The 19,171-nt window shown below is 35.7% G+C and overlaps 1 protein-coding gene across 3 annotated transcripts in view; it reads right to left on the reverse strand.

Moving 5' to 3' along the window:
* Positions 1-19,171, reverse strand: part of LOC150102479 (uncharacterized) — a 547,971-nt gene that overhangs the window by 107,213 nt on the left and 421,587 nt on the right. For all 3 annotated transcript variants that reach the window (XM_090399126.1, XM_090399124.1, XM_090399125.1), the window contains 2 exons: positions 18,220-18,369; positions 7,048-7,159 (listed from right to left, as the gene is read on the reverse strand). In XM_090399126.1, the coding sequence (XP_090255252.1) occupies positions 7,048-7,159; positions 18,220-18,369 (262 nt within the window). The remainder of the gene's footprint in view (positions 1-7,047; positions 7,160-18,219; positions 18,370-19,171) is intronic.

The raw sequence follows: 19,171 nt of genomic DNA on the forward strand, positions 1-19,171 counted from the left end.
TTATGGAATATAGATTACGAAGACAGATTGAGAGCATGTGGACTGCAGACACTGGAAAGAGGAGTGATATGATATAGGTCTAAAACTTTTGAATGGGTGTGATAGGTCATCAATTAATGAAATTTTTCATTATTGGGAAAGTGGAGAGAGAAGGGGGGGGGGCATCCATGGAAAATTTATTTTGTGCCTGGTTAAGAAAAAGGCTGAGAGCTAGATTTTTCTCTCACAGAGCAGTGAATGGAACAATTTGCTTATTGAAACAGTGAACGCATCCAGTGTGAATGAGTTTAAGTATAATATCTAACATCTGGTAAGGGTGATGTATGTCCATCCTCAATGAGTCCTTGACTCCCTCAGAGGTCCCTGATGATACTAATTATTATTATTCTGTTAGGTTATATTAAACTGGATGTACAAAGCAAAAATCCTTTGAAACCTTTCATAATGACACTATTACCAGTTGCAAAATGCAATTATCCAAAGGGAATATTTTATTCAAATACATTAGAAGATATCTTTCATTCAGAAACAACTTAAAATCATATAATATTCAAAAGATATTAGGATTTCACCTATTCATCCAGCTATCTGTCTATGTACAACAGTGTTTTCACAAATATAGTACAATATAGTATTTAGCTTAATTTCAGAAAAAAATTAAACAAAACTTGGATATATTCTGCAGTAATGTTTAAATGCTGCTGCAAATGAACATTATTATTATTATACAGGCACCTCCATGGAGTCCGAAGACTCATCACAGGAGACCCAATCTATCATACCCCTCCTTTAACCTATTAACAGAAAAAGCACTCACAACCGACTCTGGCAACCCATTCCCACTCATTCACCACTCTCCAAGTAAAAAAATCTAGTCCTCACACCCTTACTGACCACACTTTTATTCAACTTCTGGGGATAACCCTTTGTTCTGGTCCCTCTAGCCAAGTGCTGAAACATTTCCCCCTGCATCTATTCTATAAAATCCTTTAAACAACTTAAATGTTTCTATCATATCCCCCCCTCTTTTTCTCCTGTCAACCAACTTCTGCAATCCACACATCTTCAATCTATCCTCATAGGGAACATTCCACAGGCCACTCACCATCATGGTACTTGCCTCTGAATCCTCTCCACTTCTTCCTCATCCCCAAGAAACCCAGGGAACCAGACTTGAGCAATATAATTCAGATTCTTGATCAAGGCCTTATAAAGAGGAATTGAAACTTCCTTATCTCTACTTGTTAATGTGTTCTTCACTAGTTAAGTAATCTTATGGGATACCTTAATAACCTTAGCAATATGTCCTCTAAACTTTGACTATCTGTCTACCACCACCACCCCTAAATCTCTAGCTTCATCTACAGTGCCATAATGTGATTCACAGCTTCTAATCTATTTATCCCAAAATGCATAAATTTACATTTCTCAACATTAAACTGACACCCATTAACTTTTGCCCATACTGACAGCCTATTTAAATCATCCTGCAAGCTCTCCACATTGCCTTGATTAACTATTACTCTACAAAATTTCACATCAACAAATAACTGAACATTTCCTTTCAGGTTATTTCCTATATCATTTAGGTACAAATTAAACAGCAATGGTCCCACCACTGAACCTTGTGGCACACCACTAGTCACCTGTTTTTTCACCTTGATTCTGTCCCTCCATGTACCACTTTTTGATATCTGCCCAGGAGCCACCCTCTTATCCACTTAACCAGGGTCATTTCCATCCCCATTTGTTCTAATCTGTAACAGTGTTCCATGTGGTATTCTGTCAAATGCCTTTGCAAAAACCAGCAAAATCATCGTGTAGCCATTTCCTTTATCCAACTCTTAGCTGTTACTCAATTACTAAGGCATGACCGACCCTTCACAAAGCCATGTTGATCCTCATACAGTATCATATTTTTATCTACCCATTCTTGAATTCTCTTTTTTACCAATTTTTCTAGTACTTTTACCACCATGCCTGAGATACTGATTGGTCTATAATTTGCTACTGTAGTCTTAGAACCTCCCTTATGCAAAGGAATAATATGCCCACTTTCCACCCCCCTTGGAACTCTACCAGAGCTGAGACTTAAATTAAACAGCTTAGTCAAAGGTATTGCCAGTTCTGTTGCACATTCTTGCAAAACCCCTAGCTGATATCCCATCTAATCCCACAGCTGTATTTACATTGAGATTCTGCAATATCCTAAGAATCTCCAATTCATCCACCTCTGTTCCCACATTAGTGTTTGTCACATAGGTTAAAGCAGTAACCTCACTAGGAAGATATATGCTTGCAAAGTGGTCACTCAATAATACAACTATTTTATCTGCTTCTGTCTCCTCGTGACCATCATCACTCATTTAGGTTAATCTTCCATAGTCATTCTTCCTCTTACTTGACACATAACAAAAGAACTCTTTGGCTTACTCGACTAAATTCTTCACATAATCTGATTTTGACTTCCTTGCCATGCTGGTCACCTTTCTTTCCTGAGCCTTTTACTGTTTATGAGTTTGCTGGTCACCTTTTTCTTTATATAACATCCACAGCATTTTCTTCTTCTGCAGCTCATGCTTAATGATATTACTCATCCATCTAACTTCCACCCAATTAACTCTCCTTACCCTAGGTACACAATTTAATTCTGCTTCCTCTAGATGACCCTTAACTATATCCCATGCACTACTAATATACCTTACCTTGCAGAGTTTTATGCCATGGTACAGATTTAAGCTTTTTCCTAAGCATGTCATAATCACCTGCCTTGTAATTCCACAACTACCCCTTCTTGATAGAATATTTCTCGTGTTTTACAATTTCCCAAGTCAAGATCTCATGGTCACTTTCACCAATTGGAGGCAATGTTGTCACCTTGGCTACGAATAGTTGTTCTGTTTCTATGACTAGGTCCAATACTCTCCCACCCCTACTCCCCTCCATCACATGCTGCCTTAAGTAATTATCTCTCTCAGCAGGTGTATAAATTCTATTTCCTTTCTGCCATGTGATCTTTCTTCCTTCCAGTCTTTACTCCATAGTTGGCCCCCTATAATAATCACTCAACCTGTAACTAATTTGGTGATGCATGTCTTCTGGATCATTTGTGGAACTCCCTGGCCTATAGCAACAACCAACTATATATTTTGTCTTATTGGTCTTAATCACACACCAGATTGCTTCAAATTAATAGCCACCCTCCCACCTGTCTCCTACTCTTTTTGGTTGTAATTTATCTGCTATCATCAGTAGTACTCCTCCCCCATCCTATCTTCCCTGAAAATACTAAACTCTTCACATTCAATCGCTGTTAGCCAAGTATTACTAATGCCTAACCAATGCCCAAAACTCCTCCCTCTTGTTCCTGATACTTCTGGCATTAGTATATAGAAACAGCAACATCCCTTTATTTCTCCACCAACCTTTACTTTCTGAATTGACTATCCTATTCAATATTTTCACTTGAGAGACTAGATTTTCGGTTGCTGTAAAAAATGCAACCAAAAACTAATCTTCAGTTACACTACTGATAGCAAATCATGACTAGATTAGTGAAAGCAATATAATATGTAAATAGTCATCAGTATACATTGCATCTGCAATATCTGAGACATAAGAATAACCTTAAATGGTTACTTTCACTTTTTAATGATATTCCAGATAAGGCAGGTGGCATAATTCATTAATTTAAATGTAAAAGTTAAGCGATCTTAAATTTTTGAAAAATAGAGAAAATTTTATTTCTATTAAAAAAAAAATAAAACACACAGACACATTTATGTGAATTCCATCCACAGAGCTTGCCTACTCACAGTACTAATGTGCATCTAGTACATGTTATACTGTGAGCAGGCTAAGGATAATTGTGAAACATTAATCTAGACACCAATCTAGAGAACTCCACATTTAGAGACCAATGATGACAGTATTTTATTATTATTTTTTTTTTTTTCATTATGGCAACTTATGAAAACCCATACTACCATGTTGGAATAAAACAGACAAAAAAGCTTTTAAGTTATTACACTAACAATAGTAGTAATCTCCATAATTTGCCATAATGAATGGTGATGATTACCATATAATAATGAAGGAAATGGTAGTTTTTCAAGGCTCCAACAAGCAGAGCTATGGTCATGGGTAACAAAAATATCTACTATGTAAAAATATTTCCACACATCCTATAAGATCCCATAGGATTTGAACCTATGGCTTGTAAGGTGGAAAGTTTAGATGCTGTCCAGTCAGCAACTAGGACAACCAAAGGTTTCACTTTCATAATGTTTTTTTTTTAACTTGTCATTTTTAAACATATTTATAGTGATAAATAATTAACATATTAATAATTATGAATGATCAATTATAATCCAAAATATAAGGTGTGTTCCTTTCCAGAACACACCTTAGACTCAGTAATTAATTACTTTCCTACAAAAGTAGAATTTAAAAGTAGATTATCCCTGAGATATAATTAATTTTCAAATTTACAGTTATGTGAAAAGCAAAGAAAAAAATTTACCAAATACAGGTAACCCTTGTACAATGCAGTACTTATACAACGCGGTTTTGATATAACACAGTCTACAAATTGCGGTTACCCTTTATCTTTTCATATATTTTTCACCGCGCAACTTAAAAATCAAATTTTATCTTTGTTAAATTTGCGTCTGTCTGTATCGTGCATGTAGTTATAAGCAGCGAATTTATATTATGGGAAATATCCTTTAGCATGCATATTCGTCAATTGGTTACCATATAAAGTGTTTACTATTGAAAATTGTCTTCGTTTTTCTGCTGCACATTAAAAATCACAAGCCGAGCACTTCATTTTCTGGTGAGTTACATACAATATGTAATGGTTTTTTTTTTTTTTCAATGTAAAAAAATTATTTTTATAGTAATGGCTACTTAGAAGGCTTTTGCGATATGGTTGAAAATGAAATTAGTGAATTAATTGCTGGGGAAACAGATTTAAATGAAGAGGAACTCGTACCAATAATAGATGACGTCGAACCAAATGGCAGGGAAAGTTCTATCAAAGATTCTGATTGTGAAATCCGTTAAAGAATTAGCGGAAGGATTGGACTTGGCAAGAAAGGATTGTCCAGAAAGGATTGTCCTGCAAGTCCAGAGTGGCTGTACTGGTGAAATCTGATGTAGCCCAAAGTGCTCTCACTATACTGGCAACATACCATCACACACAAAAAAACTCAGTCCACTTCAAAGCCAGTATAGAAAACCTTATAACCCAACATAATGACATAATGGTCAGTTTTGACGTCTCCTCCTTATTCACAAATATCCCTCTCAAAGAAACCTTAGAACTAATCCAAGCTAAATTTCCTCCCAATATCTCAGCCCTATATCAGTTCACAATGAACTTGGGCTATTTCGTTTGGCAGGAAAAATTCTACAAACAGATAGAGGGGAGGACAGCCATGGGTTCAATACTTTCCACACCCTTGACCAACTTCTTTATGGAGACTTTTGATGAGAAAGCCTTAAACTATGCCCCACAAAAACCTACCATATGGCTTTGCTACGTTGATGATGTGTTTGCTATTTGGCCACATGGCCCGGATACACTCCTCTCCTTCCTAACACACTCAGACAACCAACACCCTAGAATCAAGTTCGCCATGGAAAAAGAGAAAAACAATAGCCTCCCCTTCCTAGACACACTAGTCACCTGCCAACCTGATGGAACCTTGGTTTTCTCAGTTTATAGAAAACCCACCCATATAGTCAGATACATTCACCAACAATCTCCCCCTCACAACAATATGGAGTTATTAAGACACTATTCAACAGGGCAAAACTAATCTGTTCGAATGACCAAGCCCTAACCACTGAACTAAATCACATCCTTAACACTTTCTCAGCCAACAGCAACCCCCCCCCCCCCAAATACTGAAACCAGTTATCCACCCCCCCCCCCCTTCACAAAAAAGATTACTCTAAATCCATCACTATTCCTTACATCCGAGGCATCTCAGAAAAAATCAACAAAATCCTAAAAAAACATGACTTGACCTCTTGTTACAGACTATATAGAAAATTGGCATCCCTTATCTGTTTCACTAAAGACCAACCACTTCTCCTAGACCTACCTGTTGTATACTAGATCCCTTGCAGCTGTAAATTGTCCTACTTTGGCTAAACAGGCAGGACAGCAAATATCAGAATTTCAGAACACAAGGACTACATCCGATTTCACCACTACAGCCACTCTGGGCTTGCAGACCATGTTCTGGATACTCGCCACAGCAATACACTGCAGCAAGTTCAAATATGAAAGACTATTCATGGAATCAGCCTCAGCCCTTAGGAACATGCCAAACCTCAACAAATTTGGATGCACGAGACTGCCCCAAATTTGGGAAAACATATCAGAAGAACTTCAGCCCAAAGGCCAAGAACACCTAATATAGCCTGTTAGGGGCTAACATCAGAACTTTAGGAAAAACGATAGTTCTCGCTTCATTTCTCATTTGCTGTTATGTAGTACTTGCGTGCATGTGTCTTTATCTTAAGTTCCCATGAAGATGGCAACATGACGTTGCCAAAATATCGGAAATTATATATTAAAGTTGATTTAATTTATATTTCTAGTGTATGCTGTCAATTCCTTAAGTATTTAGTTATCATGTTTAACCAGCGTATAAGCCTTTCTACAAGAATTTATGCATTATGTGCAATGAAGTTTACGTACAATTTGTAATTTTTATAATTTTATACTATGTATTTATTTCATAATTTATATGTTTTCTTAACTTACATGAATTACTTGTATTAAATAAAAATATATTTTTGTTGGATATATCATTGTTGGTTATATAATTAAAAAATTAAAAAAAAAAGATTTCGGAACATAATCCTACTTTTTCTATGTGATCTGAGTCTCACATAGCACAATTTTATATAATGCGGCATTTATGTGGAACCTAACATCCACATTATACGAGGGTCACCTGTATACAATATTCATTACATGGTATTAATAAATATTAATGGTAATTCAATATTTTGAAAGCAATACTCAACCTTTTAACTCTTGCATATTTTCTTCATTTAGGTTTGCTACGTCACCATACAGATGATCTTTTATATCTTGTAAACATTTCAGGTGAGTATGGCATGTAGCTACTAATTCACTCTGGAAATAGAGAAACAAGTTATCATGTATAGCAGTGATTCCACAAAATTATTTAACTATATATACTCTTAAAAAATATATACTCTTAAAAAAATCCTACAGATGGGATCTATGGCTAGATCCCATCTGTAGGATTTTATGTAATCTAGAAGATCAGAGAGCTGAAAATGTTTGAAATGATTATACTTTATTTCACAGACTTCCTAACTCATTCGACCTATAGATCCATATACAAATGCATAACATCTCACAGGCCAACTTCCTTGTCTACTATGATTAATTATTTGACAAAATGTTTAACAACAAATTATGAAAAATTAAAATACTTTGATGATAGTCTTGATCAGGGTAATATAGTCTGTACGTATATAATTACACACAATATTATTACATTCACTGAAATAGAGTATTACAGTGAAATATGAACACTAGTATATGGGACTGATAGTGTTGATAAAGAAGCAGTAAGTATGTAAAACTTTTTTTCATAAAAGCAGTGAAACTATCAACCAGAGCAGGGTTCCCCATGTGGAAATCAGTTTCACTACTTTTAGGAAAAAGGATCCTGTTCCAATTGAGGATTTAGTAAAATTTTAAAATTTTTAGTAAATTTTTACTTACTATTCCAACTGAGTAGTAAGTAAAAATAAATGAAATCAGTAATAAATCACTTAACACTGCTCTTTCAGTGTTTCATAAATCATATGATTGATTATTATATAAATGAAACATTTGTTATTTTAGCCTTTGAAGTAAAAGGGTAGTCTAGAAGTGTTGTCATTATTAGACATGAAGAGAAGAATAAAGATATCCATGTAATATACACTTAAAAAAAAAAAAAAAAGAAAAAAAGAAAAGTTTGCATTGAAAGTTTAAAGAACTTTCTGAATTACTAGAAGTCTACAGAACAATCATTAGGCACAAGATATCCTGATACTTAAAACCTCAAAACTCAATATACTGAAGCACTTAAAATACTCAAAATTCCAAACAGTGATTATAACTGTCTTTTATTTTATTTATTATTTTTGATATACATATATTGGGGTGAATATTCCATGTGTGCACATCCATAGAACATTAACATCAACGATATTACATTTTTTCATTTATTCCCATTAAAGACTCCCCTAATTGTTTCCTGGCTTTGCATGATTCCTAAAATTCAAACACAATATACTAATGCTTCATGAAGAGGATAAATATTCAATGTTTACCGCGATACAATGTTTATGCTTCATGGCATCGCATTCGTGTTAATAGCCCAGGTGTGTGTGTGTGTGTGTGTGTTCAAAATACATACACCTTTGAACATATTGGTGCAGCGGATCAAATTCTTAGTGTTCCAGTGGTTTTTAACCCTCACAGAAGGCACAGCAGGGTAAGCACTCAGACAACAGCACTTAGAAATCAATGGCTTTTGAGTGTCAACTAATCCAACCGAACATTGTCATTTGTCATGAGTTGCTGTTTTTGTTTTCTGGGTTTCATCTGTTTTGTGTGCATGAAGTATGAACTGACGTGATAGGCAAGTTATTATATAAAACAGAAGTTTTTAATATATAATTTTCTATAAATGCATAACTTTTTTGCCCATATTCACACAGGAAGACAATGTTGATGATTTAATGAAAGTCCCAGATATGTACAATAGATTTTAGAGACAATGTAGGCATTAACTCTGGAACACAATGTTTGAGAAGAATTGGAGAGATGCCATCAGAAAAAACAGATGATTTTTTAATATCCAAGTTATTTAGCAGTTTTCTGATTTCTTTTTGTTGAAAAACTATTATTAAACTATTAGTGAATTTAATAACTTCTCCCAATGTGACAGCACCCAATATAAACTTGTTGACATTTAGCACCAGGCAACTCATAGCAAAGGGGAACCAAGCTAACATCACTCCTATCCCAGTATCTCCCATAATGCAAAACACATCTCCTTGCAGATATGTATAATGTTATGCATTAAGGGATTGTCCACTACCCAGACTAGTTTCGACCTTCCGTCCCTATTGGGGCAAGTTGAGCCCCCTCATGGGGAGTTAAGTATTTATGACTGTAGATCCATGTGTGTTCATGGGGCCGATTTGCCTGCTTGCGGGATGAAAAACGCCAGATAAATTGGCGGAAAAACCGTACTGCCCATGCCCAAGACCGACTAACTTGGCTATGGCTGAGGAAGATCCTCAAATTCCTCACCATCTTCGATGGGAATTGAACCTGGGACACTCCTTCCCCAGTCATATGGTTGTGAAGCGCACAGCCACTAGGCTAACCGCATGGACAGCTTTACCTATAGGAGTTGTCAAAAGGTGTGCCACCTTTTTTTATTATATTACTCTGGATTTAGAGAAAGATGTTGAAAGTTTATTTTTCACTTTGTTAGACTATAATAAATTTAGTTTAATCCTTTATCCAAGTGTGAGCAAACAAAGTTTGCACCTGAAAATATCTTCAGGACTGAATATGGTGTTGCACTACCCTTGCTAGTGCTTCTGCCTGGTATCTCCACCACTGGGCCTGGCTCCCACTGAAGAGACCTCAATAAAGGTCAAAACTAGTCTGGGTAGTGGCCAATCCCTTAATGCATAACATTATACATATCTGCAAGGAGATGTGTTTTGCATTATGGGAGATACTGGGATAGGAGTGATGTTAGCTTGGTCCCCCTTTGCTACGAGTTGCCCGGTGTTGTACTACCTTACCCCAGTAAGGTTGTGCAAGACCATATTCAGTCCTGAAGATATTTTCAGGTGCAAACTTTGTTTGCTCACACTTGGATAAAGGATTAAACTAATTTTATTATAGTCTAACCAAGTGAAAAATAAACTTTCAACAGAAGTCAAATAGCACATATATAAGCATTAAAAAAAAACATTATGCCATCATACCCATAAAGGATAGGTTTTCCATATATGGTAATCAAAGTTTGTATTTAGATTTAAGAGTGTTAGAATCTTGGTCATGTGTTAGTACTCATGATGTGCTCATACAAAAGTAAAATGAGCAGTGACAAAACTATTACCAGAGCCCTCTATTTAATATTTAAAAAAAAAAGTGTGTTGTGTGTGGGGGGGGGATAAAGAGTGACAACACAGGATACGTGAGGCTGCAACTTAAACTTCTTTAGCTCTAACTGTATTAACACACAACACAACATTTCGTTTACACCATACAACTGTAGCAATTTGAACAGTTTTTCCTCTTAGCGTGTTTTCATGTGCCCTTTTCAGATCTATTAAATCCATATGAAGAATCTTTGTATTATTATTGTTATTATTATTGTTCCGGGCAACTCCAAGGAGTCGACAGACTCATCGAGGAAGGCCCTAACATCATGTCAAGAACAACTATTCGACATTCACACAGTATCTATCATACCTTGCCTTGAACTCATTCACGGTCGAGCACCCACAACAGACTCTGGAAGGTTATTCCACTCATTCACTACTCTCCAAGTAAAAAACCTAGCTCTAACACCCTTGTCAACCACGCTCTTGCCCAGCTTCCAAGAGCGTGGTTGACAAGGCCCCTAGTCCTCCCACCACCAGTCATATTTTCAAAAATATCTTCTGGATCAATCTTATAGAAACTCTTCAGTAATTTGAATGTCTCAATCATATCACCACTCCTTCGCCTATCGACTAATTTCTGCAACCCACAAATCTTCAACCTATTCTCATAAGGTTCATTCCACAGACCTGCTATCATCTTGTATCCCATTATTTCTGAACTGTTTTGTTTTAAAGTGAAAATTCGATCTTTATAGTCCTTTTTTTTTAGAATTTTTCTAAAAAAATTTTTCTTAGCTTCTTTTAAAGTATGCTTGCATAAACATTACCTGGAAAACTGTAAGAAAATTCGTCTTATTTCTTACATTATTTCCCTCTGTTTACATAAGAGTACTATGAGAGATTAACTCCAAACATACAGAATTTGACTTTCTCACCATGTCTTCTGAATTATACAGAACAGCCATTATAAAAATTTTATATCTCCATATTTGAGCATTTTATAATCAGCAAAAAATTATTATTATAAAAAAAATTTTAAAAAAAGTTGAGTATTTTTTGGTTGAATATCATCTACTTTGGCTGCCTTTCCACATTTAAGATATTGTGATAGCTTTTTCTACATCAAGTATTGATATGTACTCATGAAAATATTCCTCTTGAATTTTTCTCTTACACCATTCTATCATGTTTCATTTTTCCACCATTTATCTTTCCTCTATTTCTAAGCTTTTCGAGAGCCTCAGGAACATTTTGCCACCATCCTGATATTTATCTTCTATATTCTTACCAAAATCTTCTAATGCCCTTTTCTTAGCTACTTTTTGCATTTTCCCTTTCTTGGGTATTGTTAAAGTCAAACTTTTATAGAAATAATGCATTTCCTGTCCTTCTTGATAGATTAACCTAATCACTTTAAATAAAGCTTCTTGTGTTGCATCTCCTAGATTTCTTAACATTTCAGCAGGTATCTCACCTGTTTCTAGTTTTCCAGTTATGTAATTCATTAATTGCTCTTAATTTCTTCATGCAGCGTGCCTGAACCAAGATTTTCTTTTTCAACTTCATATTCTGGTTCAATAAGTTAACATTCATATTTTCTCTGCTACATAAGTCTTCAAGATATTCCTTCCATCGATTTGTTACCAGTAAGCAATTTACCTGTTTTGTTTCATACGACCAATTATAAGGCCATGTTGTTTACAGAAATCTAGCAATCGTTCTTCTCTTGCATTCTTCCTGCCTAGTCCAAACTGTCCTGTTTCTTCACTTTCACTGTCCTCTCCAAACACTGTATTAAAATTGCACATTGCAATTAAATTATCTTTAACTGATGTTATTAGTTCCTCTTCTTTTCTATCTCATGATTTTCCAAATTTTGTCTCCCAGATTTGGAGTAAACTTATACAGTCAGGAGAGGTTAGTGAATGCTTCATTGCCAATGCTGACCACAAATGTACTCTGACTTATGAATGAACTGTTTCCACAAGTACTTGATTATAGTATAGTGAGTGTTGATGTTCTCCAAAGATGTTTGCAATTCAGCAAGCCATTAGCTACTTGATAAATCCATTAAGTAGCTGCTAATTTATATACTTCGTTCTTATAATGTATTGTAAGTTACTGATGAAATTAGTTTTAAAACATAAAGACTCATCCCAGACCATGTAATTACATTATTGACACACTCTTAGAGATTAACAGCTTCAATACTCAGTTCAATCTAGTCTACACACAAAAGGTCACAAGACCTGTAGCACACTAGTGCTGTGTGTGTGGGCAAGAGGAATAGAAGAAAGAAAGAAAGAGTCTATTCACATTTTGCTTTAACAGCTGAGGATTGTAATCTTTGGGGAAGGCTGAGTAAGGGAGAGTGTTCCAAAGGACAGAAGTAGATGAAATAAAAAAGGAGGTAGTGAAGTTAGTTTCGGTGAATTTTAAGATGGATTGTAAAACGGTGTTGGTTAGCAATGGCTCTTGTTTTAATGATATTGGAAGAGAGTAAAGGAATAATAGGGACCAATTCAGCAGGCACAAGGCAAAAATTGAATGTCTATGAGAGAGGGATTGAAGTGGATCTGTGAGAAAGGGATCATTAATTAGCCAGATTGCCCCCTTCTGGATAGAATTGAGCAATCTTAGAGAGTATTTTGATGCACCACCCCAAATATGGGAGCAATATTCCATGGATGGCTGGATTTGGGCTTTGTATAGCAACTGCAAAGCAGTATCTTGTGCGAAAAAGTACACCAAGTTTTTGTCAGCTGCAGAATCTATAGTTGAAATATGGTTGTGCCAGGAAAGCTTGGAGGTACAAGTCAGTCCAAGAGGAGAAATCTGATCATGTTTGGATTTCATGGTATTAGTGAAGGTAAGGGAGAGGGATGAGAGCTCTTTCTTGTGAGATCAGACAGAACTGAGTTTTGGTGGCAGTGAAGTTTACAAAGTTGTCCCCTTGCCCCACTGGGATATAGCTAGGCGATCTGAGTTCAGGTCCCTGGCTGTGGTAGATCTTGAGGATTCTAATACTTGAGCACTAACAGGTTTGTCAAATGATAAGGAGGAATGGAGTGTAGTGTCATCAGCAAAGCTATGGATGGGACTGGAAGCCTGTGCGAGCAGGTCGTTTATGTACAAGAGAAAAAGAGTGAGTGAAAGAACAAACCCTGGGAATATCCTGCATAGATAAAGAAATCTGAAGAGAGTAAGCCAACCATGACATATAGTGAGCGACCAGTGAGAAAGTTGGCAATCCAATTGCAGAGTGGGGAAGGCAGACCACTGGATGGCAGTTGGTGAGTAGGCCCCTGCACCTACTCACCAAACTGCCATTCTTGATCAAACTATCAGTTGGTCAAGTTAACTTAAAAGAGAAATTTTGATTGATTCATTCATTCCAATTCATCATTCAGAAATGTATTTAATATTATATGGATGATTTAATATTAAATACATTTCTGAACAATGAACTAAAATGATTAAAATGAATAATTGCTATAATTCCTCCTATAAAGACTCATTAAAGCTCCAAGGCAAATAAAAAAACTATTATATTTTCCACATGTTTTCTTATAAGAATATGTTCATCATTAGCTAATGACGAATAAACTTTTATAACATCATTTTGAAATGATCATGCATTGTTTCCACATACTGTATTTACTCGAATATAACTTGCACCCCTAATTTTATCATCATCATCATCAAATTCCTGCCATGTACCCTCAAGGGGTGTACAGGATATGACAGTACTACATGAAAAATTTACATCATTACTAACTTCCTATCTACAATTTTCCTCCAAATCAGTCTGCTACTTGTCAAGACTTCAACATTATCAGATCTTATATTTCTATCGTCTAAGGCACTTTGTACCGTATCAATCCACCTATATCTTGGTCTTCCTCTGGGTCGTTTTCCTGCCAACCTGGCAGAGAACACCTGTTTTGCTAATCTTTCCTCTCCCATTCTATTTAAGTGACCATACCACCTGAGATTAGCTCTGCTAACGCATTCCTAGATGCTGACAATGTCAAGTTCTTTCCTAATATCCTCGTTTTTAATATGATATTGCCATTGATGCCATCTGTTCACGCCTCTTTCTCAGAACTCTCATATCTGCGGTCTCTAGTCTTTGGTCAAGTGTTTTACTTCTGAACCAGCTCTCAGATCTTAAAAAAGTTAAAACTGGTTTGAACACTGTCTTGTATACAGCTAATTTAGTGTTCCGACTAATTTCTCTCTTATTCCATATGAATTTATTCAATTGACTTCCTACCATACCATACCAGCTTTGCTGGTTCTGTTGTCTATTTCTATATTTAATTTACCATCTTCAGTAAAAATTGTGCTTAAGTAACTGAAATGTTTTACTTGTTCCACAGGTTCTCCATTCACAACATAATTGACATTTTCAATGATTCTGCCTATTTTCATTGTCTTTGTCTTTTTATTGCTGACCTTCATACCATATCTATTACAACAGCTATTCAATTTAGTCAGAGAATCTTGCAGACTTGTAGCGGATTTATTTAGAAGTATAACATCATCCACATAAAGCAAAGAGCTGACATTAACATCTCCAATTTTGATATCAAGTTTAATACCACTTTACTTCATAATGTGATCCATATAGATAATGAATAACAGAGGGGAAAATGTACATCCTGTCTCACACCAGATTTAACATTAAACCATCTTCCTGTACTTCCTTCAATTCTAACTGCTGACTTACAACTCAAATAAAGACTAAGTACTGCTTGATATAATGCCCCACTGACACCATATAACTGCAGCGTATTGAATAGCTTATCTCTTGGCACCTTGTCATATGCCTTTTCCAAATCGACAAAACTTAAATACAGATCTTTGTTATATTCCCATGCTTACTCGACTATTTGTCGTAAAGTGAAGATCTGATCCTGACAGCCTCTATTTGGGCTGAATCCAGCTTGTTCTTCACCAAGCTTTTCTTCCACAATTCTTCTCAACCGTTTCTCAAGTATACTTGCCAGGAACACTCAGTAGGGGAAATACCTCTGTAATTCTCACATTCAGTTTTATTTCCCTTTTTATATATGGGTACTATGAGAGCTCTACTCCAATCATCGGGAATTCGTCCCTATGTCCAGGCTTTCTGAACTATGCAGTGCAGCCACTGTAAGACTTTTATACCACCATACTTCAGCATTTCTGGTCAAATATCATCTACTCCTGCTGCCTTTCCACATTTCAAGCCTTTGATGGCTTTTTCTACTTCAAGTATGGATATGTATTCCTGACTGCATGCCTGATCAGTGTTTTTTATCACTGTGCTGTCATCACTGCTTGTTTCATCTAGCAGTTTTTCAAAGTAATTACTCCATACTTCAAGGATATCTTTTTCTTCTGTTTTCATGTCACCTTTATCATCTCTAACTCCTTTTACAGCATTCTTTCCTCCATTCCTAAGCTTCTTCAACAACCTCCAGAATATTTTGCCACCTTCTTGATATTTATTTTCTATATTCTTGCCAAAGTCCTACCATGACTTTTATTTAGCTAGTTTTACACACTGTTTAACTTTCTTACATTTGTCTCTGTATTCTGTAAGAATAAAAGCTGACTTATTTGCCAGGAACTTTTGATATGCTTTCTTCTTTTCCTTCACTGCCTCTTTAACTTCCTGTGTCCACCAGGGAGTTCTGATTTTTTTATCCTTGCACACAACCTCACCACACGCCTCTCTGGCAGAATCAATCAATGTTTTCTTCAGAGTTTGCCACTGAATCTCCAAGGTTTGATTCCTGTTCTCAAACTCTTGCATTTTCTTATTTTAATCTAGAGTTCACATCTGAGAGCTGCTCAACTTTTATTCACTTTAAAACTTTCTTACATGTTATTCTTTTCAATATGAAATTCAATTTTATCTTGCTCAAGACTAAATAGTGATCACTTCCAATTTCAAATCCTCTGTACACTCTGGTGTCCTGCACCAGGGAGAAAACATCACTATCAACAATAACATAGTCAATGAGACTTTTCTTATTCCTAGCCTCTTCTCTCCATGTGAATTTGTGCACATTTTTATGTTGGAACATGGTGTTAGTAATAACCAGGCCATGTCCTGAGCAGAAATCCAACAGATATTTGCCATTATTATCAGCTTTGCTCTTTTCTCCAAATTTTCCCAAAATATTTTTATATGTCTCACAATAATTTCCTACTCTGTTATTTAGATCCCCAACAAGGACCAACTTTTCCTTTTTCATTGTGTCAGTTGCTTCTTCTAAAGCGTCAAAAAATTCCTCTACTTCTACCTTAGTAGAACCTTCTGTGGGACCACAGGCACAAATAAGTCTCATTGTCCAGTTCCCCATTCTCATATTTGCCCACATTACTCTACTTGAGACTGACTGCCATTCAATAAGATTAGCCTCATATTTTGTGTTGAATACTATGGCTACTCCTTCTTTTCCTTGATTGTCATTGCCTGAATATAACGTTTTGTATTTATTGCTCAGAAAGATCTCACCAGTTTTGGTCTTTTTTGTTTCAGTCACCCCTATTATGTCGATCTGGTACTTATCTAATTCCTCAGCTAGCTCCATTTCTTTGCCATTCAGGCTTCTTACGTTGATAGTACCGATCTTTAACTCTGGTGATGTTGAGTTGGGGTTTGTTTTCAGATTTGTTCCAGTAGCTGACTTTTCGCTGTTCGCCCTGGTTCCCTGGCGAAAACAACGGGGGCCTTGTTTAACCGGGCGACGCCCCAGCCAGCATGAAATTTTGTCATGTTGTACCATCATTTTTTATTTTGGTTTAACCAATAAGAATACAATTTCGTCGGCTAAATCCCAAATTGCCAGCCCATCCTCGTTCGTTCAGTATCAAAGTAGATACCCAAAAGGGTGCACCACGAGAAGGTGAGGATTGGACATTAGGTCAGAAGCCCTGGTCGGTTCTCCGCATTCCTTTAAAGACTATGTGGAGGTCTCCTCTCAGTTATACAGCTTTGACCCTTAAGCACCCCTAATTTTACTTTACAAAAAAAGAAATTAAAAAGTTTCGCATATACATCCAACATTAAAGTTTAAACACATTCACGTCAGGGTGATAGTATCACTGAATAAGTTACAGAGACATTTGCAGTCCGTGTAATATATTTCTCAACAAACAGTGCAATTAGAGACAACTGGGATAAAAATGGCACTAACGAATGAATCACATGTCCCCACCCACAGAAACTATGCTGCATAGACTCAAGCAAAACCATATGTTGCACTGACAAATACAGTATCTAACTAAAAACTATTGTCCAATTTTTCAACTATGTGAAATAAGTATTTGTTTGATTGCATTTGAAATTTTCAATGTTAAGACAGATCACAAAGGCTAACTTCAAACAAAATTGTATCGCGAATTGAAGCATGCCATATAATGTGTGCAAGTCCACCTGCCAGCTTAACATGAAAGCAGTACACAAACAGTAATGAGAAGTTCTTTTCAGAACAATAAATGTACAAAACACCACCCCATTGTGAAAGTGTTAAAACTAAGAAATATATAGTGAATGTTGTTATGGCAGTTTAAGATATTATGGAATTTGATTGAAGAGAATAAGCATTTCAACTCAACACTTGTTGGCTTGCCCCAACGATCTTTTGTTAATACCTTACCAATCAATGTGTGTCTTCATTGCTGCTCTATTTTTATTGACCTACCACTGCTGTCAGTATTGCACTCTGCTTATCTTCTCATTATCTTTACATTATATATCTCACGTCTTGTAAATTACTGGTAATTTTTGCTTGAAATAATGGGAAAGAAGATGACTTTGACGATGCCCACAAGGAAACTGCTCTCGACATTGAAAGTAGTGATAGCAAACAGGAAATTCTTGGTAAATCATACCATTTTCAGTTTTTTCCTAAAAACTTTAGTTTCCGAAAATCTCCACACATCTCGCACCACAATTTTTTAGCTTTAATTTTTGGAAAAAAAGTGTGAGTTATATTCAAGTAAATTCAATAAATAATCTCAATTAAAGCAAACAGAGCTTACATAGTTTGCGGAATTTAAATCCATATCATTCTTCAGTATATGATATGTATATTGGAGAGCATTTTTGGCTTCACTAAGGACATGATGAAGATCTTCTACATCGGAATCAGAATCAAAATGTAAGTATTCTATCTGATTGTTGTTTGAAGCCTGAAAAAACAAACAAATAAATAAACAATTTACAACTGAAGGAAGTTTTTTTTACAAAATATACTAAAAATTATAATATTAATATTTTCTATGCACTGGCAATGATGATGAAATGCTTGAAGCCAATAAAATCAGATATGCAGAGTAATCTACCACTTATCTGAGCAAATTAGGAAGGCAATTGGCCATTCTGATAATTGAAGGGTTGGGCAACTGAAATACAATTAAATGCTGTTATACAAGAAGTCGATTGGCATGCAAGGGTCAGTTAATTGAAGGGCTGTTGATTTGAAGGTTGGATAAATGATATATTACTATATAATCAACCTACGTTATTCCATTCCAGAAAAACACACTCCCCTCCCTTGAAAATACTGTATTAAATTCCCTTACATCTTACGGTCTGAAGGTATATTAACATGACCATCAAAGCAACCGATAGAAAGAGAGAAACAAAGTTTCACTTGCTTATTCTAGGAAATAAATTTTTCTACTAGAATGCATAGCAAGTAAAAGAGAATTTAGGTTTTTTTAACGTATTTAATTAGGTTTCAAATTAAATGTGATAAAGTATGCAAAAGAGCACAGAAACGGGACAACCTTTTGGTACTTGCATCTCCAGCCAAGAAGAATGACACATGAATGGAGAAAGCATTTTATAAAAGTTATAAAAGAATAAGCATATCGTTTTTATGCACATATTACAAAATGACCTAACCTAGAAGCAAAAAAAGAACTGGATAATAGATCACAAATAAAAATTTCTCGGTCTACAAAAATTGTCATTTTTAAGGAGGGGGGG

Source organism: Typopeltis vanoorti, chromosome 10 (genome assembly GCF_054136105.1).
Source record: "Typopeltis vanoorti isolate ZY-2024b chromosome 10, IOZ_Tvanoo_1.0, whole genome shotgun sequence".
Taxonomy (NCBI): Eukaryota; Metazoa; Arthropoda; class Arachnida; order Uropygi; family Thelyphonidae; genus Typopeltis; species Typopeltis vanoorti.